General features: G+C 41.5%; 2 protein-coding genes across 5 annotated transcripts in view; one reads left to right on the top strand and one right to left on the bottom strand.

Moving 5' to 3' along the window:
- LOC126568633 (coiled-coil-helix-coiled-coil-helix domain-containing protein 7) overlaps positions 1–16663 on the top strand; it is a 492112-nt gene that overhangs the window by 273377 nt on the left and 202072 nt on the right. The gene's annotated exons all lie outside the window — the stretch shown is intronic.
- Positions 1–16663, bottom strand: part of LOC126568053 (cyclic AMP response element-binding protein A) — a 394830-nt gene that overhangs the window by 297701 nt on the left and 80466 nt on the right. The window contains exons 3-6 of one of the 3 annotated variants that reach the window (XM_050224461.1): positions 10461–11047; positions 9868–10389; positions 9651–9794; positions 9365–9574 (exon numbers count right to left, since the gene is read on the bottom strand). In XM_050224461.1, the coding sequence (XP_050080418.1) occupies positions 9377–9574; positions 9651–9794; positions 9868–10389; positions 10461–11047 (1451 nt within the window). In that variant the 3' untranslated portion in view covers positions 9365–9376. Of the gene's footprint in view, positions 1–9323; positions 9575–9650; positions 9795–9867; positions 10390–10460; positions 11048–16663 lie in introns of those variants that run through there. The other 2 variants (XM_050224460.1, XM_050224462.1) reach the window with 2 other exon arrangements.

The following is a 16663-nucleotide window of genomic DNA, read 5'->3' as shown; positions in this document are numbered from 1 at the left end:
CCTTTTCCTACGGTGCTGATGACAAGATAGCAACTCGTTACCTTTGCTGGACGTTCAGTCGCGTACATTTATACACATTTTTGCTTCAACACCAAAATCTATCTTGTTTGTACAAAGGTCGGTGGTGTGGTGCTTTTTTTTTAGGTGGAAATTTATGCAGCTTTATCTCTTCCCAGCGAAGGTAAATGAGGTGGAGAAAACTTCTCCTATCGCACGCGTATCTTTGTGTCGGTTTGGTTGGTAGTTAGAAGAATAGTCCACGAATTGTTGAATTATCCAAGCAGTTCCAGATGGTAGTGGCTTGTACATTCCAAGGACTTCGAATTTTTGCCACTTAAAGGAAGTTTGTCTTTGCTAGAGGAACAAAGGAATGAGAACACATTTGTCTTGCAAAATTTAAATAAATTCAATTCAATTAGAAGCGCGAGATTTTCAAGAGCTGAAAGCAGGGAAATCCCTCCAAGGACAAAAGTGCTCTATTATTGCTTTGTTTTCATTTAGCAAGATGTGTATCGATTATGAACAATTTGATTGGATTTATGTTGCAAAAAATTTAAGTCTTAAATCGAAGAAGCGAATACATCAAATGGTTTTGGTTAAAGTAGTTGAATTTAAATATATTTTAAGGAATGAAACAGCATGTGGTTAAATTTTTCTCCGTCTCAAACTGCCTCAACAACATTCAGGATTTGTCTGCCATAGGACCAACGATGCTTGACCTGGAGCCTTGGGATATCAAGACAGCTTTCGGTCCCGCATTCTCAACTGCTTGTCAAGATCCTTGAACTATCGGACTTTTGGCTAGGATGCGCACTTACCTTAGCGACCGATCTTACTGCATAAAACTGGGACCTCACACTTTACGAGGCATACATGGTTCTTCGAGGGTGTCACAAGGGAGCAATTTCGGTCCGATCCTCTTCGTGGAGTACATGGATGAGTCAACAAGGATCCTCCCTCTTGAGAGCACCCTGCTTTATGCCAACGATATTAAGGTGTTTCTTTCGATCCACAAGCAAGCAGACCAGTTGCGTCTTCAGGCCGTTTTGGGAATGTTCCTTTGCTGGTGTTCTACGAATGGCATCTACGACTACGCATTACAATTACCCCTTGACAATAAATAAGGTTTCCACGACCCAGTTAAAACACCTTACTGCAAAGGATAATCAGTTAAAGGGTCTGCTCAAACAACTATTGCATGATATGATGTGGCATATGTTATCAGGTCACAGCGTTCCTTGGCTTCGAGACATTGAAACTGCTGATTTGTACTGAGTAATTGTTGAAATGAAGTCAATTTTAAAGTGTATTTGAACATCTTTCAATTTTTTTATATCGATCATTATCCATTAACCATTAAAACTATAAACAGACGCCATAGCCGGCCAAGAGAATCATAACGGCAATCAATTGCTTTAAAGCATCGCATGAAAATACACCTGTGGCATCTTCCCAAGTTCAAACCCTTTAAACTCGAATGTACTGGTTTCTCGTTTAAAATCGCTCCTCCGCTTCCTTTTTGTCCATGAATTCCATACGCTAGTGACGGTTTCACAGGCCGATCTTAAGAAGATCCCCGAAACAATCAGCAATCATCGCTAATTCCATTTACCTTGCTTAAGTATACTTTTTTATTGGACATTTACTGTCATCGTTCTTCTTCCTGCTGTGCGAAAATCGGTCCTAAAGAGGGAAGTAAGGGATCCATTCTACCACTGCTTATCTAAATGGTGTGCCGTTCATAGGGTAAGGGTTAAACCCGTTCACCACTCACAGTCTTAAGTGGTGGAAACGTCTTCACTCGGTCACCTTTTACTTAAGGAAGTGTTCAAGGGAAAAAAAACGAAAAACAGAAGCAAACCATCCCAGAAAACTTCACTTTTAATTATTCATCTATTTTTCCTCGCAATTACCCTGTCATTCGAAGCAATTTCGGTGGGTTGCTCTCTTGTTCGTCCTTGACCACGTACAGCATCTCTTCGCAGGTATGATTGGCTCTCCCTCCACAGCCACACCGTAATCGTGAAGGAGTCAAGTGTCACCGGAGCATCCGGAATTTATTATTTCTCCTTTAACAGGTCGCCGTCAAACTCCGGAAGGGTTCATTGTGGTGAAGGGATAGTCTCCGTTGAAAAAAAAAAAACGCTCCTCAAAACCGCTTATGCAAAGTATGGCTAACGGGAAAACAAATTGTTTTCTAAACATCCCGGATTAAGGTCTTCCGAGTAGGGGAATGGAAAGAACAGATATTTGATTTGGTTCTCAAAAATAAAAAAGGGTTGCAAGCAAAGGTCCGTTATGATGGTTTAACTAAATGGGAAAGAATAATAAAGATAAATGGAACTGACACAAGAAAGTAAGTACGTCCTTCTGTGACAAATTTGTCAATCGTTCGTTCGCAATAAATTGCGTCCAGAAAATATTGAGAAAAATTGGTCTCTATATTTCAAAATTCAAGAAGGATATGAATAAACTTATTCTTCTATTCTTAAGATGCTTAGACCACAGCTGAAGACATGAAAATAAGCCTGATTTTTACGTTTTATATTTAATAAACATTCAAATAAAACAATATTCCATGAAAAGTATTTTCGTTGCACTTGCGAAATATGCAATCAAAGTCAATGTTTTGTGTTATAAAATTTTCTTAAGTGTCATCTTTTGCTTCAACTAAGAGGTGAATAATTTTTCCCCAAGGTTTAAGTCCACCATCTACCAGCAGCATTTTTAATCCAATTAGACATCAATTAATCACGATTCATTAACCGAACGCCGGGCATTTATGAAGGTCTTCTAGAAGGTTGCACATTTTGCTATTTTAACCTCCAAGCCAGCGCCATCCCAGCTCGAGATGGAAAGGCGAACCGTAACCCGCGAAGATTGCCATTTGAAGAAGGAAGATCTTGTGTTTTTTTATGTCTTGAAAAAACTTTTTTCTAGGGGGTTGTTGGAAGCCACTCCCACACAGAGGTTTTTTTTTTTCCTTGTGGCAGGGAAAACTTGGTGAGAGAGTCCTTGAAGGGAAAGAAAAAAATCTGCGAGGATACTGATAATCGTTTGCTCTCGTTTATTCTCCCTTCAAAGCTCGGTCTGTCTCGTTTGAGTTGGTTTGAGGTTAAAACCCTACAGTTGCATGTTTTTGGGTGTTTTTTTTTTTCATTATTTAAATAGATCAATATTAAATTAAGGCATATTTTCGAAGCTATAGAAATAGCTTCTTGCAGCAAACTTAAAGCAAAACTCTCCGTCCGTTCATACCAGAAGGGCAGCATTTTTTTACGATTCTCTCCATCGTGATGCGCATCCGCAAACGCAACTGCATCGGTGGTGGAACAGTAATCGAAGTCCAAAATGTGACAATTTAGAAGCAAACTCTGATGCAACGAAGGTGAGACGTGAGCGTGAGCCGAAGTCGATGAGACTCCCGCTTTCTTGACTGTAAAATGCATTTAACTGCAACCGGCAAACAAGTTGTGCTAATAAAGTGCATACAGTGTACCGGACAACAAGAAAGAAAAAAAAAAACAAAAACGGTTCGATGCGAGAGCAAAACAGAAATCCTGTTTTAAATGGGGTAGTGCAAAGCAAAAATGCAGGGGAAAACGGACACATAGGAGAAGCTCCCGAAACGAGACAACAAACTGTCAAGGTTAACCAGAAACGAGTTGTCTGGGGTCAGTGTATAGAGAGCAAGAACGTGTGAGAGGAAGGAGTAAAAATCACACAAATGCGTGCAGTGATATGTGAAGGAACGATCGCCTTTCTTTTAGCTTAAATAAAGTAAAAGATAAAAAGATGTAACAGTGAATAGGAATTTATTTAGGGGATGGCTGGTGAAAAAAACAATTAAAATAAAAAAATATCTTGCAATTTAAAATAATTTTAGTGCTTTATGTAAAACGACGAATTTTAAGAACAGAACTAATGATGTAGTAAAATTTTTATGAAAGGAAATAAATAATAAATCATTCAACGGCGTTACTAGAGCGCCTCTGGTGGCTTGTATTGAAAGCATGCTATGGGAAGCTTTCTCTAGTTTAAAAAATCCAACAGATGGCGCTAGCTGGTTTAAATATTCGTTTTCAAAGCAGATTTTCGTTGTACATTGTAAAAGTAATCCTGAACATAGCATAATTGTTTGTAATGCTCATTTTTTACAATTTATCTTGTAACAAACATTTTACTATAATATTTCAATAACAAAATAGTGTCTTTCTTTTGCCAAAAGGAATAAAATATTTTTCAAAATCTTAAAACAAGAGCAATATCAAAACTATTGCAAATATAAGTTTACTATTGAAATGATTACTGTTTAAGCAACATTTCCCATTTCCCAAAACTCTACAACAGTCCTCGGTACAGAATGTTCGCTTTTTCAAGCTTTTGGTGAGCAAAAACCAAAGCCTTCCGTTGAAAGCTTCATTTTTCGCGCAATTTTCCTTCCCATCCTAACCTCACGCAAGAGAAAAACTATTACCCTGTGAAATAGTTTCCTCTCGGGCAAACTGTGTCTCTCGCGGGTTGGATGCTGCGCAGTTTTCCATCTTACGCCGAGGAAAACTATCACTAGCCGAGCACGTCGGCCGATGCATATAATGCGACGCACACCATCCGCAGCGAGACGTTATTATCGATCTTGTCACAGAATCACAACACCACGTTCACAGCTGTTCGAAGGATAAAGGGAGCCCTTTTTTCTGCTTTTTCCTTCCTCCCCCCCCCCCTTCTTCCCGATCCCCTCCCATTCAACGGTGTCCCCTTGGCGGATGTCTAGTCATTTTCCCCCCTCCCACGTTTCATTCGGATTGCCCGGCTTCATCGAGTGACTTTGAAGTGTGGAATGCGCTTTTCCGGCTGTCTGTTTCCTCCCATTGACGGACCGTCGCGAAAAACTGCTGCTGCTGTCTGTGAACGCAAATCGAAAACACCGTTCCATGTTAGGAATCTTTCGTTTTATGAACATTATTTTTTTGACATCCCTCTGCTCGCTAGTGCAGCGAAGTAACGTTGCAGCCACTAGCTCAGAGGGAAGAATTAATATAATATTGTGACATTGAAAAGTTTTGCAAGAGAAGAACAAAAACATTGCGAATTATAGTATTCTGGTTACTCGTTACAATAAATGTAAGTGAGGAAATTTTATTTCGAACCCATATTGTGTGTGCAGTTTTTTTTTTGTTTGTTTGTTTCCGTTTATCCTTCCTTTTATACTTCGTCACACTTTTCTTGCACATGTACATCGTCCTTTTGTGTGTCTGTGTGTGGATAATTTTTCCATCCATTTTTGCTGGATTTTTTGCCACCTTTTCTTGAATCCATCCACACACGTTTCGCATAAGTCGCATAAGTCGAGCAAGAAAAAAACATCTCTTTCACCCAATCTTTAAAAAAAAACAATCTACTAAAGAAACACGGTAATACACTAGCTGGAACGAACAGTTAAGCCTTAAACATTATTGAAAAAGGCAATAATAATATTGAAAAGAAAAAAACAAATCTTAAGGAAAAGCCTATTTCTAAATGAGAACTAGTTCATGTAAGTGTCTAACTCCCAGTACTCTCTTTTCCTTGTTTCATCGTTGTTGTTGTGTGCTTGTTTGTGTTTTTCCTCGCTCTATCTCATCTCTTCTACTTCCTGGTTCAAACACTTCCCTGTCTGTTTTCGCAAAAAAAAAATATCTGGTTTTCATCTATTTGGTTCATAATTCTCCACGCGGTGCGACTATTACGTTTAAGTTCACTTCTTTGCGTTCTGGTAAATGCATTTTATTCCTCTCTAATACAGCTTGCTGCTCCAAGTGTAAGCTGTGACCGTTCCGTGTATTCGTCTATCGGCCAATCATTCCTACCGGCATTACATTAGCACACGCCTCACCGATCTTTGCTACCGGTCAGCTAAAAATAGTCGACTGCACATGCAAGAAGCTGTGCAGTCGTGCAGTCGGTGCAAGTCCGTCTGTATGTCTGGGTGCAAATACCGGTCGGGTTTTCCGACTGGGTTTTAGAATTTTCCACCTTTGACACATGACTCATGCTCTTCTCTTCATCGCAGCAGAGGTGGGGTTTGTTTTTCCTCATTCCGTACACACTTTCTCGCGACGGATTCCTGCACAAGAAGGTTTGGAATCCCGTAGGTTAGGGTTGAACGAAGAAGCAAAACATAAGCCAAAAAGCAGGAGAAGAGATATTTTTAAACTTCAAAAGTGGGATAGTTTTTTTTTTGCATAGGAAAAGGGAATGCTTTAAGCAAAACCATTCCATAGAAGGTAGCGTAATTAATGATTTAGCGTTATTTTTTTAAATTTTCCCTCAAATTGACAGTTGCAAGTTATTCCGAAAAAGGGAATGCGAACCAAAATTATCATAAAAACTGATAAAATAAAACAAAATCAATAAGGAATCGTTTTTCGTGGTCTCACAAAAAGCAAACAGTAAAGTAAGTAACAAAACAACTTTTTTATAATATCTTCAATTGCACAATAGTTTCTACTAATGATTTTTGCATAACTTCCATTCTAATCAACATAATAATAATTGCACTTTGAAAGAATTAAATAGAAAAAAATATGATAAACCAGAATAGAATGATCTGAAGCATTTAAATTCAAATCAAAAACAAAAAAACAAAACGAAAAACGATGAATCAGTCATTGGAGCGTGATTGAATGGGGTTTTTGTTCCCTACGAATAAATCAGTTAAGTGAACATCTTTAAAACAAATGCAATACATATACGCGAGCTTCAAACACACTTTTCTGCACGCTCATTCTGCTTTCTAACTTGTTTGACTTCTGGTAAGGATGTACAGGATCTCTCCAACTATCCCTGAAACACGTGCATATGGGAGATATAAATTAAATTCAAATACAAACAATTTCCATCTGCTTCATCTCTTGCTTAATCTTAAACGAACAAAAAAAAAAAACGAAAGAATCTATTCTAACAAAAAATTGTATGAATAGTACATAATAAACTAAATCATCTACTAGACTCCGAATCTAATCCTCTCGATACAGCACGGATTGCGACAGTTGTGTGTGTGTTTTTTTCTTCACTATTTTCCTTAAACTGCTTCTTACACGAATGCTATTAAATAATTAAAATGGCAGAATTTGATGCTTCCCGAATCGATTCCAGCAATGTCCGAAAGAGGTTGCGTCGTCGTTTAATTGTTTTTTTCTTTTCCTTTTTAAATTTATTTCAGCAGCCTTGAACAGCCAAAACAGTGCAATTCCCGTGCGCTTTCTTATCCACAAAACGAACAATCAAAAGAAGATGGTAATTTAAACTAAACTAGCGTAAGTAAACGTTACCGACTAACGAAATTTAATGGAGGTTTGAAATTAACGTACCGATTGAGATGCGCCTGCATATCAGCATTCCAGCTCATTATCGTGTGTCCGTATTCTTCCCATGTACTTATGTTTAATTTTTCCTTACTTATTTATCTATTTTTGCTTATAAACTATGTGCTTAAGTCATCGCTTGGTTACCTCCAGTCGCATTCACTATAAATAGGTATCTGGTTTATCTTTTACATTTTGCTCTAAATTATTTAGGTTTTTTTTGTGTATAATTGTGTAGTTTCTTAGCTAAGCGCACTCATTTCTACCTCCTTCACAATTGGTCTACCTTAAACCGTTTTGAATCGGTTAACAGTTTTTGTTTTTCTTTTGTAAAATCAACCAATCATCAGCCTATCATCGTTGTAAATATGTTTACGCTCTTTTTTCCTCTCTCGCATCCATCAGCTCTATTAGCATAATTGTAAAAGCTCTAAACGACTCTGTTGCCTTCCGTAAAATAGCCGTAAGAAAATATGTTTCCCGTCCTCCACGATTTTATTCTGATTTTACAAGGTTCTAGCCCGTTAAGAAGCATCTATGGGTAAAAAGAATATAGGTTCACACTTCCTAACAGTGCTTACGAATGGTATGTACGGCCTTTCTCTGTTTACTTGGGGCAGCGAATGTATTCCATTTCGATGGTTTCTACTTTAGTAAAAAAAAAACCAAAAGGACTGACAATAAGTTTGACACTTGAGAGAGAAATGTGTATAGCGGTTCCGGAAAAGCACACGGTTTTGTATGTACAAATCATTTATCTGGATTTGGAATCAGTTTTGTGTCATTTGCACCACACATTCCTTAAATGCTAACCACTCACGCCCATCGAACGCACGCTCATACTGTACAGGGTGGATGGGATACGTTCTTAACCATGCAAATGAATGTCACTTACGAATATAATCAAACAACCCAATACTCGCCAACAAACAATCAATCAAACAAACAACAAGCAACTGTAACCACATTGCATTAGTGAAAAAGTAATAAGTTTTACCCGAATCAGTCCCGAACTGTTGATCGTTTTCGTTCGCCGTGTTTTCCACCTTATCGGTTAAGAAAAGGGGTAATGACAACCCGACGAACGAAGTTGCGATATTTACAGCTACATTTGCATTACATTGGAGAGGCTCCTGGTATGCTACACTTTTGCTGTGTTCTCTGCAATTAACTCACGATTTAGCAACTTACTCGTACTAATATGCGCTGGTGCAAAGGTACAACAAAAATGGTTTCCTCTTTTTGTTGCGTGCGTAGTTTAGATGGTTTAACGAAAAAAAAAAAAAATAACAAATAACGCACAAAACCTGGTTCGAAAACACCAACAGCAACGGAAAAGGACACGTGTTTTCGTATTTCACACTCGGCTTGCGCTAGCAGCCGCTAGATGGCGCCCCACGCGAGGTGCGGCGTAAATGCTAAGTTTTTAAAATTCAAAGCGAGGTAACAAAACTGCATAATCAAGGAGACAAAAGCACAACCAAAACCATTCCCGTTTGACCTTGCTTCGTTCGCAAACTAACCAACTACTGAGAGGAAAAACCAAATCTTTCCTCCGCCTGTACAAAACGGTACCTACAAAACAACAAGGCACACGTTTTTCGATTCCTCCAAGTTTTCCAGTCTTCCATTCAGACATTTAAAAAGTTCTACAATTTATACTCTGTCTCTCTGTATTGGAATGTTAACTTATTTTCCGTATCCCAGTGTGTGGCTTTCCCTACTTACGCGCTATCGAAATGACAAACTCCGGACACACTTCCGACTCTTTGCTCTTGCGCTAGAATGCATGCGTGCGGAAGACTTTCTTCACCCACCGTAATCTTTCGACAATCCATTCGCCTTTTCCTATCGATCGAACTGTTCCTTATTGCACGATTACTCCCCTCCGCCGGAGCCTGTGGTTCGATCAAATCGATCGCTTCTTGCACACATAATTTGACCACGATATCGTCTTCGGGACATTAGCGCTAAATTTGTACATTTGTGTTATACGCCTGGACCGCTTACTACGGTACTTTTTGGAGGCCTTACGACGCCTTCCGGGTTCCCTGTCGGGTAATAAGCTGTCGCAGCTTCGACAGCTCCGTCTGCAGATTCTGATTGCAGTCCTCGAGCGTTTCGACTCGCTTGCGGTAGTCGAGGTTCTCGGACATCAGTATCTCAACCCGGCGTTCTAGCTGGTCCATGTACTCTTTCTTCTTCCGCCGACTTTCTTGTGCGGAGATCTAGAAAAAGAATAAATTGCAAGAGAATTAAAACAGGTGTTTACAGGGTTTCGGAAAGAATTGTTACGATGCTTACCTTGTTCTTGATCTTCCGCCGAATCTTTTTGAGAGATTTCTCTTCGGCTTTGGTCAGCGGAAGCCGCGTTGGGATTGGGTATCCCTCGGCCAGTAGTGTTCGCTTTTCCTCTTCCGTCAAGATGAGCGTTCCTGTGGAACCCTTCTGTAATGGCCAACGAGAGCAAATGGATGTTAGTATTAAGGTAACTAGTAAGAAGCAGTTTCGATCAACGTACCGGTTGACTACTGATGAGCGGGGTGTGGATCGGCTGCCTCGTCGAGCTGGTGGTCGACTGGGAGGCGGACGGTGATGAACCAGCGGAGGAGCTGTGGTGACTAGCGCCGGATGCTTGGCGGGAGGTAGTGGTTGCTGACTGACCACCAGCGGTGCTGCCAATCATGGAACCGGCTCCCGAGGTGATGCTGCTGCTCGCGTGCAGGGACGTTCGGCGGCTGGATGTCGTCGAGTTGGCACCACTGGACGTGCTGCCGATATCGGTTGGCGGAGACATGGGGGAGACGTGATGTTCGGGGCTCTGATTGCCCTCCGATTCGTCGCTCGGTAACGAGGACGGTGGTGTCGGAGGGAGCCCAAAGCCGGACGACTGTGGTTCCATCTTGATGTTCAGCTTAGACATTACCAACTTCTGCTGTTGCTGCTGGGTGGTTGAGCTTTGCTGCGGAATGCTAGTGGCGATCATGATCTGCTGATTCTTGAGCAGGCTTTGTGAGGCGGATGACAGCTGGAGGGAACCATTCTGAGAAAGGATGAATTGAAGAGAAATAAATTAAAATTCGAACAAACTTTACAGCTTATCCCGGACTCTACCTTATGCTCGAGTACAAGATCCGTATGAGCGTAGGCTCCAAGGGTTGCAGATGAAACGCCAAAGTTGCTATGCAAGGAACCTCCACCACCCTCACTACCACCGCCTCCTCCACAACCCGAACCGATCGGTGATGGTGGACAGCTCGAGCTCGGCGACAGTGGTTCTTCCTTCACGGTCGTCTCATCAATATCAATATCGGACGCGATGCTGGCGGATGTAGATGAGGACGAATCGTGACAGGAAGATGTTGAACCGAACCCGGCCAACTCCTTCATTCCCGCAATGCTATCCTTCAGGTTGAGGTTATTGTTCACCACGAGGTGATTATTGTTGTTGTTACTGAGGAGACTACCATTGCTGGTACTGAACCCACCATTGGTGGGCATTTGTGCGTTCTGCTGTTGACCTGCATTCGATAGACCGCCTCCATTTGCAAGTAGGGACATCCCGGCAAAGGTGGGTTTACTGTCCCTTGTTTGTCCGTTGGCTAGCAGCGAGTTCGCATGATTCTGTCTGTGGATGATGTGTTGATGTTTGCTGCTGCCATTCATGCTGATTGCCGGATAGCATTCTTCATCCATATCTGCTGAGATGTCGGAATTAGCAAAGACGGGAAGACAGAAAAGAGATACAATTAAAAATCAAACGATAGGAATATCTGCAAAGTTTAAAAATAAATCCCAGTATAGCTTCGAATCAATGCAAGTTAACACACCAAGAAAGGGAAAACACTAGTCGCAACAACATCCAGGTCAAACAAATCTGCTGCAGCATACGCGCAAATGTCAGTTGCAGGTCGCGCTGTCCGTTGTTTTGACAGGTGCGTTTATAGCACAGAGCTTGGTACGAGCGCTCGGATTCGGAATAGTAGGTTTATTTGAACGCCTGCGGCGGGAAAAACATTTATTTACTGCTACTGTTGCTGGTTCCAGACATTGGGAGGGTTTATCTCCATTACGTAAGAAACAGGAGCAAAAGATGGGAAACGAAAATAGGCCCAGTTTGGAGCAGTATAGTCTCTAGCGGAAAGTACCGATCGATCAATATCGAGGTTATCATCTGCATAAACTCCATTTTCTAGCTTATGCAGCTCTTCAAACATTATCGCTGTGAGCGGAGATGAAGAAGATACATCGCAAACTCGAGACTAAGTTAATAAGGTCTACATAATTAGTTTTTTACAGCAGAGATTTTTTTTTCAATATTTTCAGACCACAATGAAATTCTCTCTATACTATTGTAAGTCGCCTTTGCAAATTATATTTGGTTATTGTGTCCTGGAAGGTAATATACTACTAAGGACTTGGCCTGCTAGTCATCAGCTGTATCCTGGTAAGTACCGAACTTGTTTATATTCATAATTTCTCTACTAATGAGACAGCTATTCGATTCGCATGAGCTAATAACCGGCAAACATTAGATGCCTTAAGACACGCTAAGCAGTCAGTATTCACACGACTAGGAATGGAAACTGTCAATCGAATAATTTATCTCATGATCTTTACATTGTAGCAGAACACATTCCCAACAAGGTGTTCCCTGTCCAAATATTCACACGTCTCGAGCCGTCGGATAGAAACGGACTCCGTTCAGGATGGCAAAGTCATAAACGATAATTAATATGGTCGTATCGTAAAAGTCATTCGAACCAGTCTTTCCCCACACCTTGTGCCTCGCTCGCCTAACGAGCCAATCTTCGCTGATCGGAAGAGCCCAAATGTCAGACATATTTCTTCGATCACACAACCCAACTCAAACGACCCGATGATTATGATCGCTTGCAAAACGGTTGGGTTATCGAGTTCCTCGCGAAGAATGCGTCCCCTCTTCAATACGGTAGCACTTTAGCCTATCGCGCACTGATGCTGGTGAAAATTATCTTCATCTAATTAATAACCATAATAAATCGCAACGCAGTGCGAGCCAACCGTGGCTGGTGGTGGTGGTTGGCACCACGATGGCTGGCTACTACGACCAATTGCAATACAACCTTGGAAGCAAAAAAAAAAAAAATTACTAAAACAAAACCCGTTCCAGATAGGGCATTCGTCTGTGCTCGGGTGCAGAAAATCAGCGCGCAATCCCTCTCCTAATTGAATGATTATAATATAAGCCGGTGTGCGCAACGTTGAAAGTTGTCCACCGCGAATACCCCTAAGTCCGCGTTTTGAACATGCATGTGTGCGCACGCTTTGCTCACATTTTCGTGCTAATTGACAACTTGCTTTCCCGGGCACGATTGGTCCGACTTTTTCCGATGAAAAGTCGCGCAAGCCATAACGCCTGCGATCGATTGATCGGAGCGTGCCCCTTTCGCGGCGATCCACGTTGAAAACGGAAATTCATTAAATTTTAATTGAAATAGTTGTGATTCCGTTACGGGGATGGTTCCAGCGGCAGGCTACAGAGACGCCACACACTATTGCGTGGCATCGATCGACCGCATCATCCATTGACATACCATCATCATCATCGTCGTCATAGGCCTTGCTCGATGCAACCACAACGCGGCTGCACTTACGACGAGCTGGCAGCCCCAGGAATCGACGAAGATCTGGTTGAGTTTGGCTGCAACTGCAATAATGATCCGCTTACGAATTGCGTCGCCTGCAACAACCACAACGCTCCACAAAATGACGTAAACCTCGCCACCAAATGATGCTCCTTCGACGCCTTCGAATGGTGTTTCTTTTTCTTTTTTGGGGCATTGATTGAAGCTGTTTGGTGTGGTGGACGTTACTGCAATTGCTCACCGGATGAGTCATGGAATCGTGCAGAGCAGGATTTCTACGAGCGGAGGTACCAAACCACACGAAGATTGATTTGCGATCATCATTTGGCAATCCGTGATGTTTGCGGTTCCGTGATGATTGGTTCAGTTTGTTTTGATTGTTAGACGAGACGGGAAGAGAGACATTGAACTTTGATGCTCTTTAGCTAGGCTCTTGAAATATTTTAAAACATGAATCCATTTGTAACGCGTTCGATAGGTGGCATAACACATAAGCTGCTGGCTAGCTGCATAAGCTGGCTTATACACATAAGATTAGATTTAATGTTACTAATTAGATAGTTTCCATCAGATGGACACCTCTTCTTAATTCGTCGTTATCGCTATTTAGTTTCAGGTTTCATGTTCGGTTCACAATCAGATAAAGCAAACCCTTTTATGCCATACTTTTTCCTGAGAGTTAGTCAGTATTTTTTCACTGCGACTTTCACATAACGATCGTCATCTCTACCAGCTCCAATCAAACGACGAATCATCGTCACCGCAGACTGCCTCACTTAATTTCGATACTTTCAGATACACAGCACCAAAACAGGTGAATTTAATTTAATTCCACAAGCGTTACCGTTCCAAACCGGTGGCTACTGGGGGAGAAATTGTGTGATCATCACCCCACATTGGTAAGACGAATTTGATTTAGTTTTCTTTAATCTTCAAATAAATTGTTACGAATATAAAGTTTAGGATTCATTATTTGCTTTTTAGCATTAAGGATACAAATTCGCTCAACATTCAACATCTCAACAAACCATTTTCCCAAAAAAATCCAAATAAATCAACACAAACCGCTAGTGATTTTCTGCTGCCTGCATCAAAGCGGATGCAGTTCGATTAGGTCTAAAGTATCAAAAACCCGCTATAAAGCAAAACCCCATCCCAAAAACCATCACTCAATCACGCAAGAGATCGCTTTCGTTTCCATCTTCTACCGGCCGACCAACTGTCATAAATACTAAACCATTTTCCCAGTCCCTAGCGAATGGGTGGGTGGCAATTGTTTCTTCGTTCTCTAAAACGTACCTTTTTCCACCCCCATTTGCCCATTGTTTGAACTCGGTCAGTTACGTCCAGCAGCAGTAGTTGATGGTGCAGTAGTAGTAGTGCTGCAGCCGCATCTATTTCCGGACCAGAAACGACAGCCCCCGTTGGTAAAGCGATCGAAAGGAAAGGCAAGAAAACGCTTTTCTTTGAGAGATTGTTCCGGTGTTCTCCATTCTCTTTTTCGCCTTTTTGGAAGCTACCCGTTTACGGCGTGGTGCTGATTCGCTGCTGCACTTTCGCTCAAACGGTTTTCACCACGGTTTAGGATAAGAGGCAGTGTGGCGCCACAAACTGGCTTAGGTGGAAAATTTCATCAATTTTTCACTGTGCTTGTCATTGCATCTAATCTTTTGCCACTGTTGTTTCGCCCTGAACCTGAACCACAGAATTTCCATGCCAAATGGTTCACACTCTGTATCTGTATTTCTCACCTTTTTTTTTTTTTGGCGTGGTAACCGGTGGGGAAAATTGTTCTTTTTTTTTTTCTCAATCACGGGCAAATAAAAGGAAAACAAAAAACCGATTCATTCACTTCGTTCACCCAACCCGCCCGCTGAAGCATCCGTTCGAACCTTTTTTCGCCCATAAATCGTAACGCGTTCAATGGAACGGGACTGGAATGCATTCCTTTCACCCTTTTGCCGTGCCACTCCCTCCGCCCTAACCCTCCCTTGGTAGCCTTTTTCCACATTCCTGTACCACGAAGAAGAAGTAAGCACCATTTTGTGGTTTACCGGTAAAACAGAACGCCTCGTATAGGTTCAATTTTCGCTTGCTGAGGCGCATTTTTTGTTTGCTGTTTTCCATGCAATTGTGCGTTTATTTTCATTGCTTTTTTGTGCTGGCTAAGCGATCCTCGAACTCAATTCGCCTTCGGTACCTTCTCCCAACAATCGATGTTTTATTTTCCCTCTATTTTTTTTTTTTTTGTTAAACACATACTTCTGCAACAATGTTGAGCACAGCAGACCCAATCGCGGCATTTACATCCGGAAGTACCACCAAGCAAAACGTTTGCGCGAAGGCAACATGTAGCTGCGATGCGATCAATTTTCCGTCCGTCCCGATCGACGGACGATCGGGCGTAGTAATGGTACGCGAAATGGGACATTTGTCAAGGCGATTTCGTTTCTGTTCACATCACACCGCACGCCAGAGCTAGGGCTGGCTGGATGGGTTGAGAGGGGGATTTGCAATTGCGATCGAAAGTGAGATTTATCGAGCGGGAAAAAGCGGGTGTAGATGAATGGTGGTCCGTAATGGCTTATTTGAGGGGCCGTACGAGAGATGAACGTGGATTAGCGATTGAACCACACACACAGGAAAATGGGATAGAAGAAAAACACAAATGGCTGCTGCAAGTGCAGTTGCGTGCAATTGATGTAACAAATCGTCCATCATCAGCCCGGGCTCGATGTGTCTCGTGCTCAGTATTTCATAATCTAGATGCGCGCAATGTGTGTGGAGGGGAAAACGCTGCCTACCAACGCCTCCCCCCGGACACACAATGCTCCGTCGGAACCCCATCAACAGTACAAACACGATGGAAGTGACAAATGCAATTGGATGCAGATAAATCAAGTATGTATGCAGCCGGCTGTACAATTATTGTCACTTCCATCCTTTGGTGTATTCCCATCGGGTGCGATCGGCGCTGGTGAGTGTCACAGTGGGCGACAGCTCGTAAGGCACATTCAATTTTCAATTTGAAATCATTCGAATTCAAAATTATATGTATTTATTAGCAGAGCAAACTTAAAAACATTTCAGCTTAACAGAAAAATGTCCCTTACACTAAGAAGGATGATCTTATCATATTTCCATGATGAATTTTTATTGTGCAGTTCGAGCAAAAATATGAACACTCATCAATTGTTATCCAAGATTAAAAAATGGAAGCGAGAGGACAGGTTTAATTTTTGGAAAATATTTTTTAATGGCATTTAATAGAATTAATTTAATTTTGCAAACAGTTTCCTTATGCTAGTGTTGAAGTATACACCTTTTTGTAGAACTACAGTACCATATTTCACACTTGGGAAGACATTTAGTTTGGTGTATCAAGCGAAAACTTAATATTTTTGACATGATCTTTAAAATGAATCAAACATCATTCTAGGAAGAAATTATGCAGTGCTTTTGAATCGAGAAAATCGCCTCTAGAATTGCCTTGCAATACTCGACAACAACATGCGCTTATAACTATTTCTTACACTGTAACTGATCATCCACCTTGCGCATAGGCTTTCTCTCTCGTCCTCCTCAGACCATTTCACAATACCGTAGCGCCATGGGTGGAGATGAGATGTTTGATTGATTGTACGGACTGTGTGTGAACAAATAATGCACAGAAGCATATTCAGCTTTGCA

The sequence above is a fragment of the Anopheles maculipalpis genome, chromosome 2RL (genome assembly GCF_943734695.1).
Source record: "Anopheles maculipalpis chromosome 2RL, idAnoMacuDA_375_x, whole genome shotgun sequence".
NCBI classification, from domain to species: Eukaryota; Metazoa; Arthropoda; class Insecta; order Diptera; family Culicidae; genus Anopheles; species Anopheles maculipalpis.
This window is presented reverse-complemented; position numbering and strand designations above follow the sequence as displayed.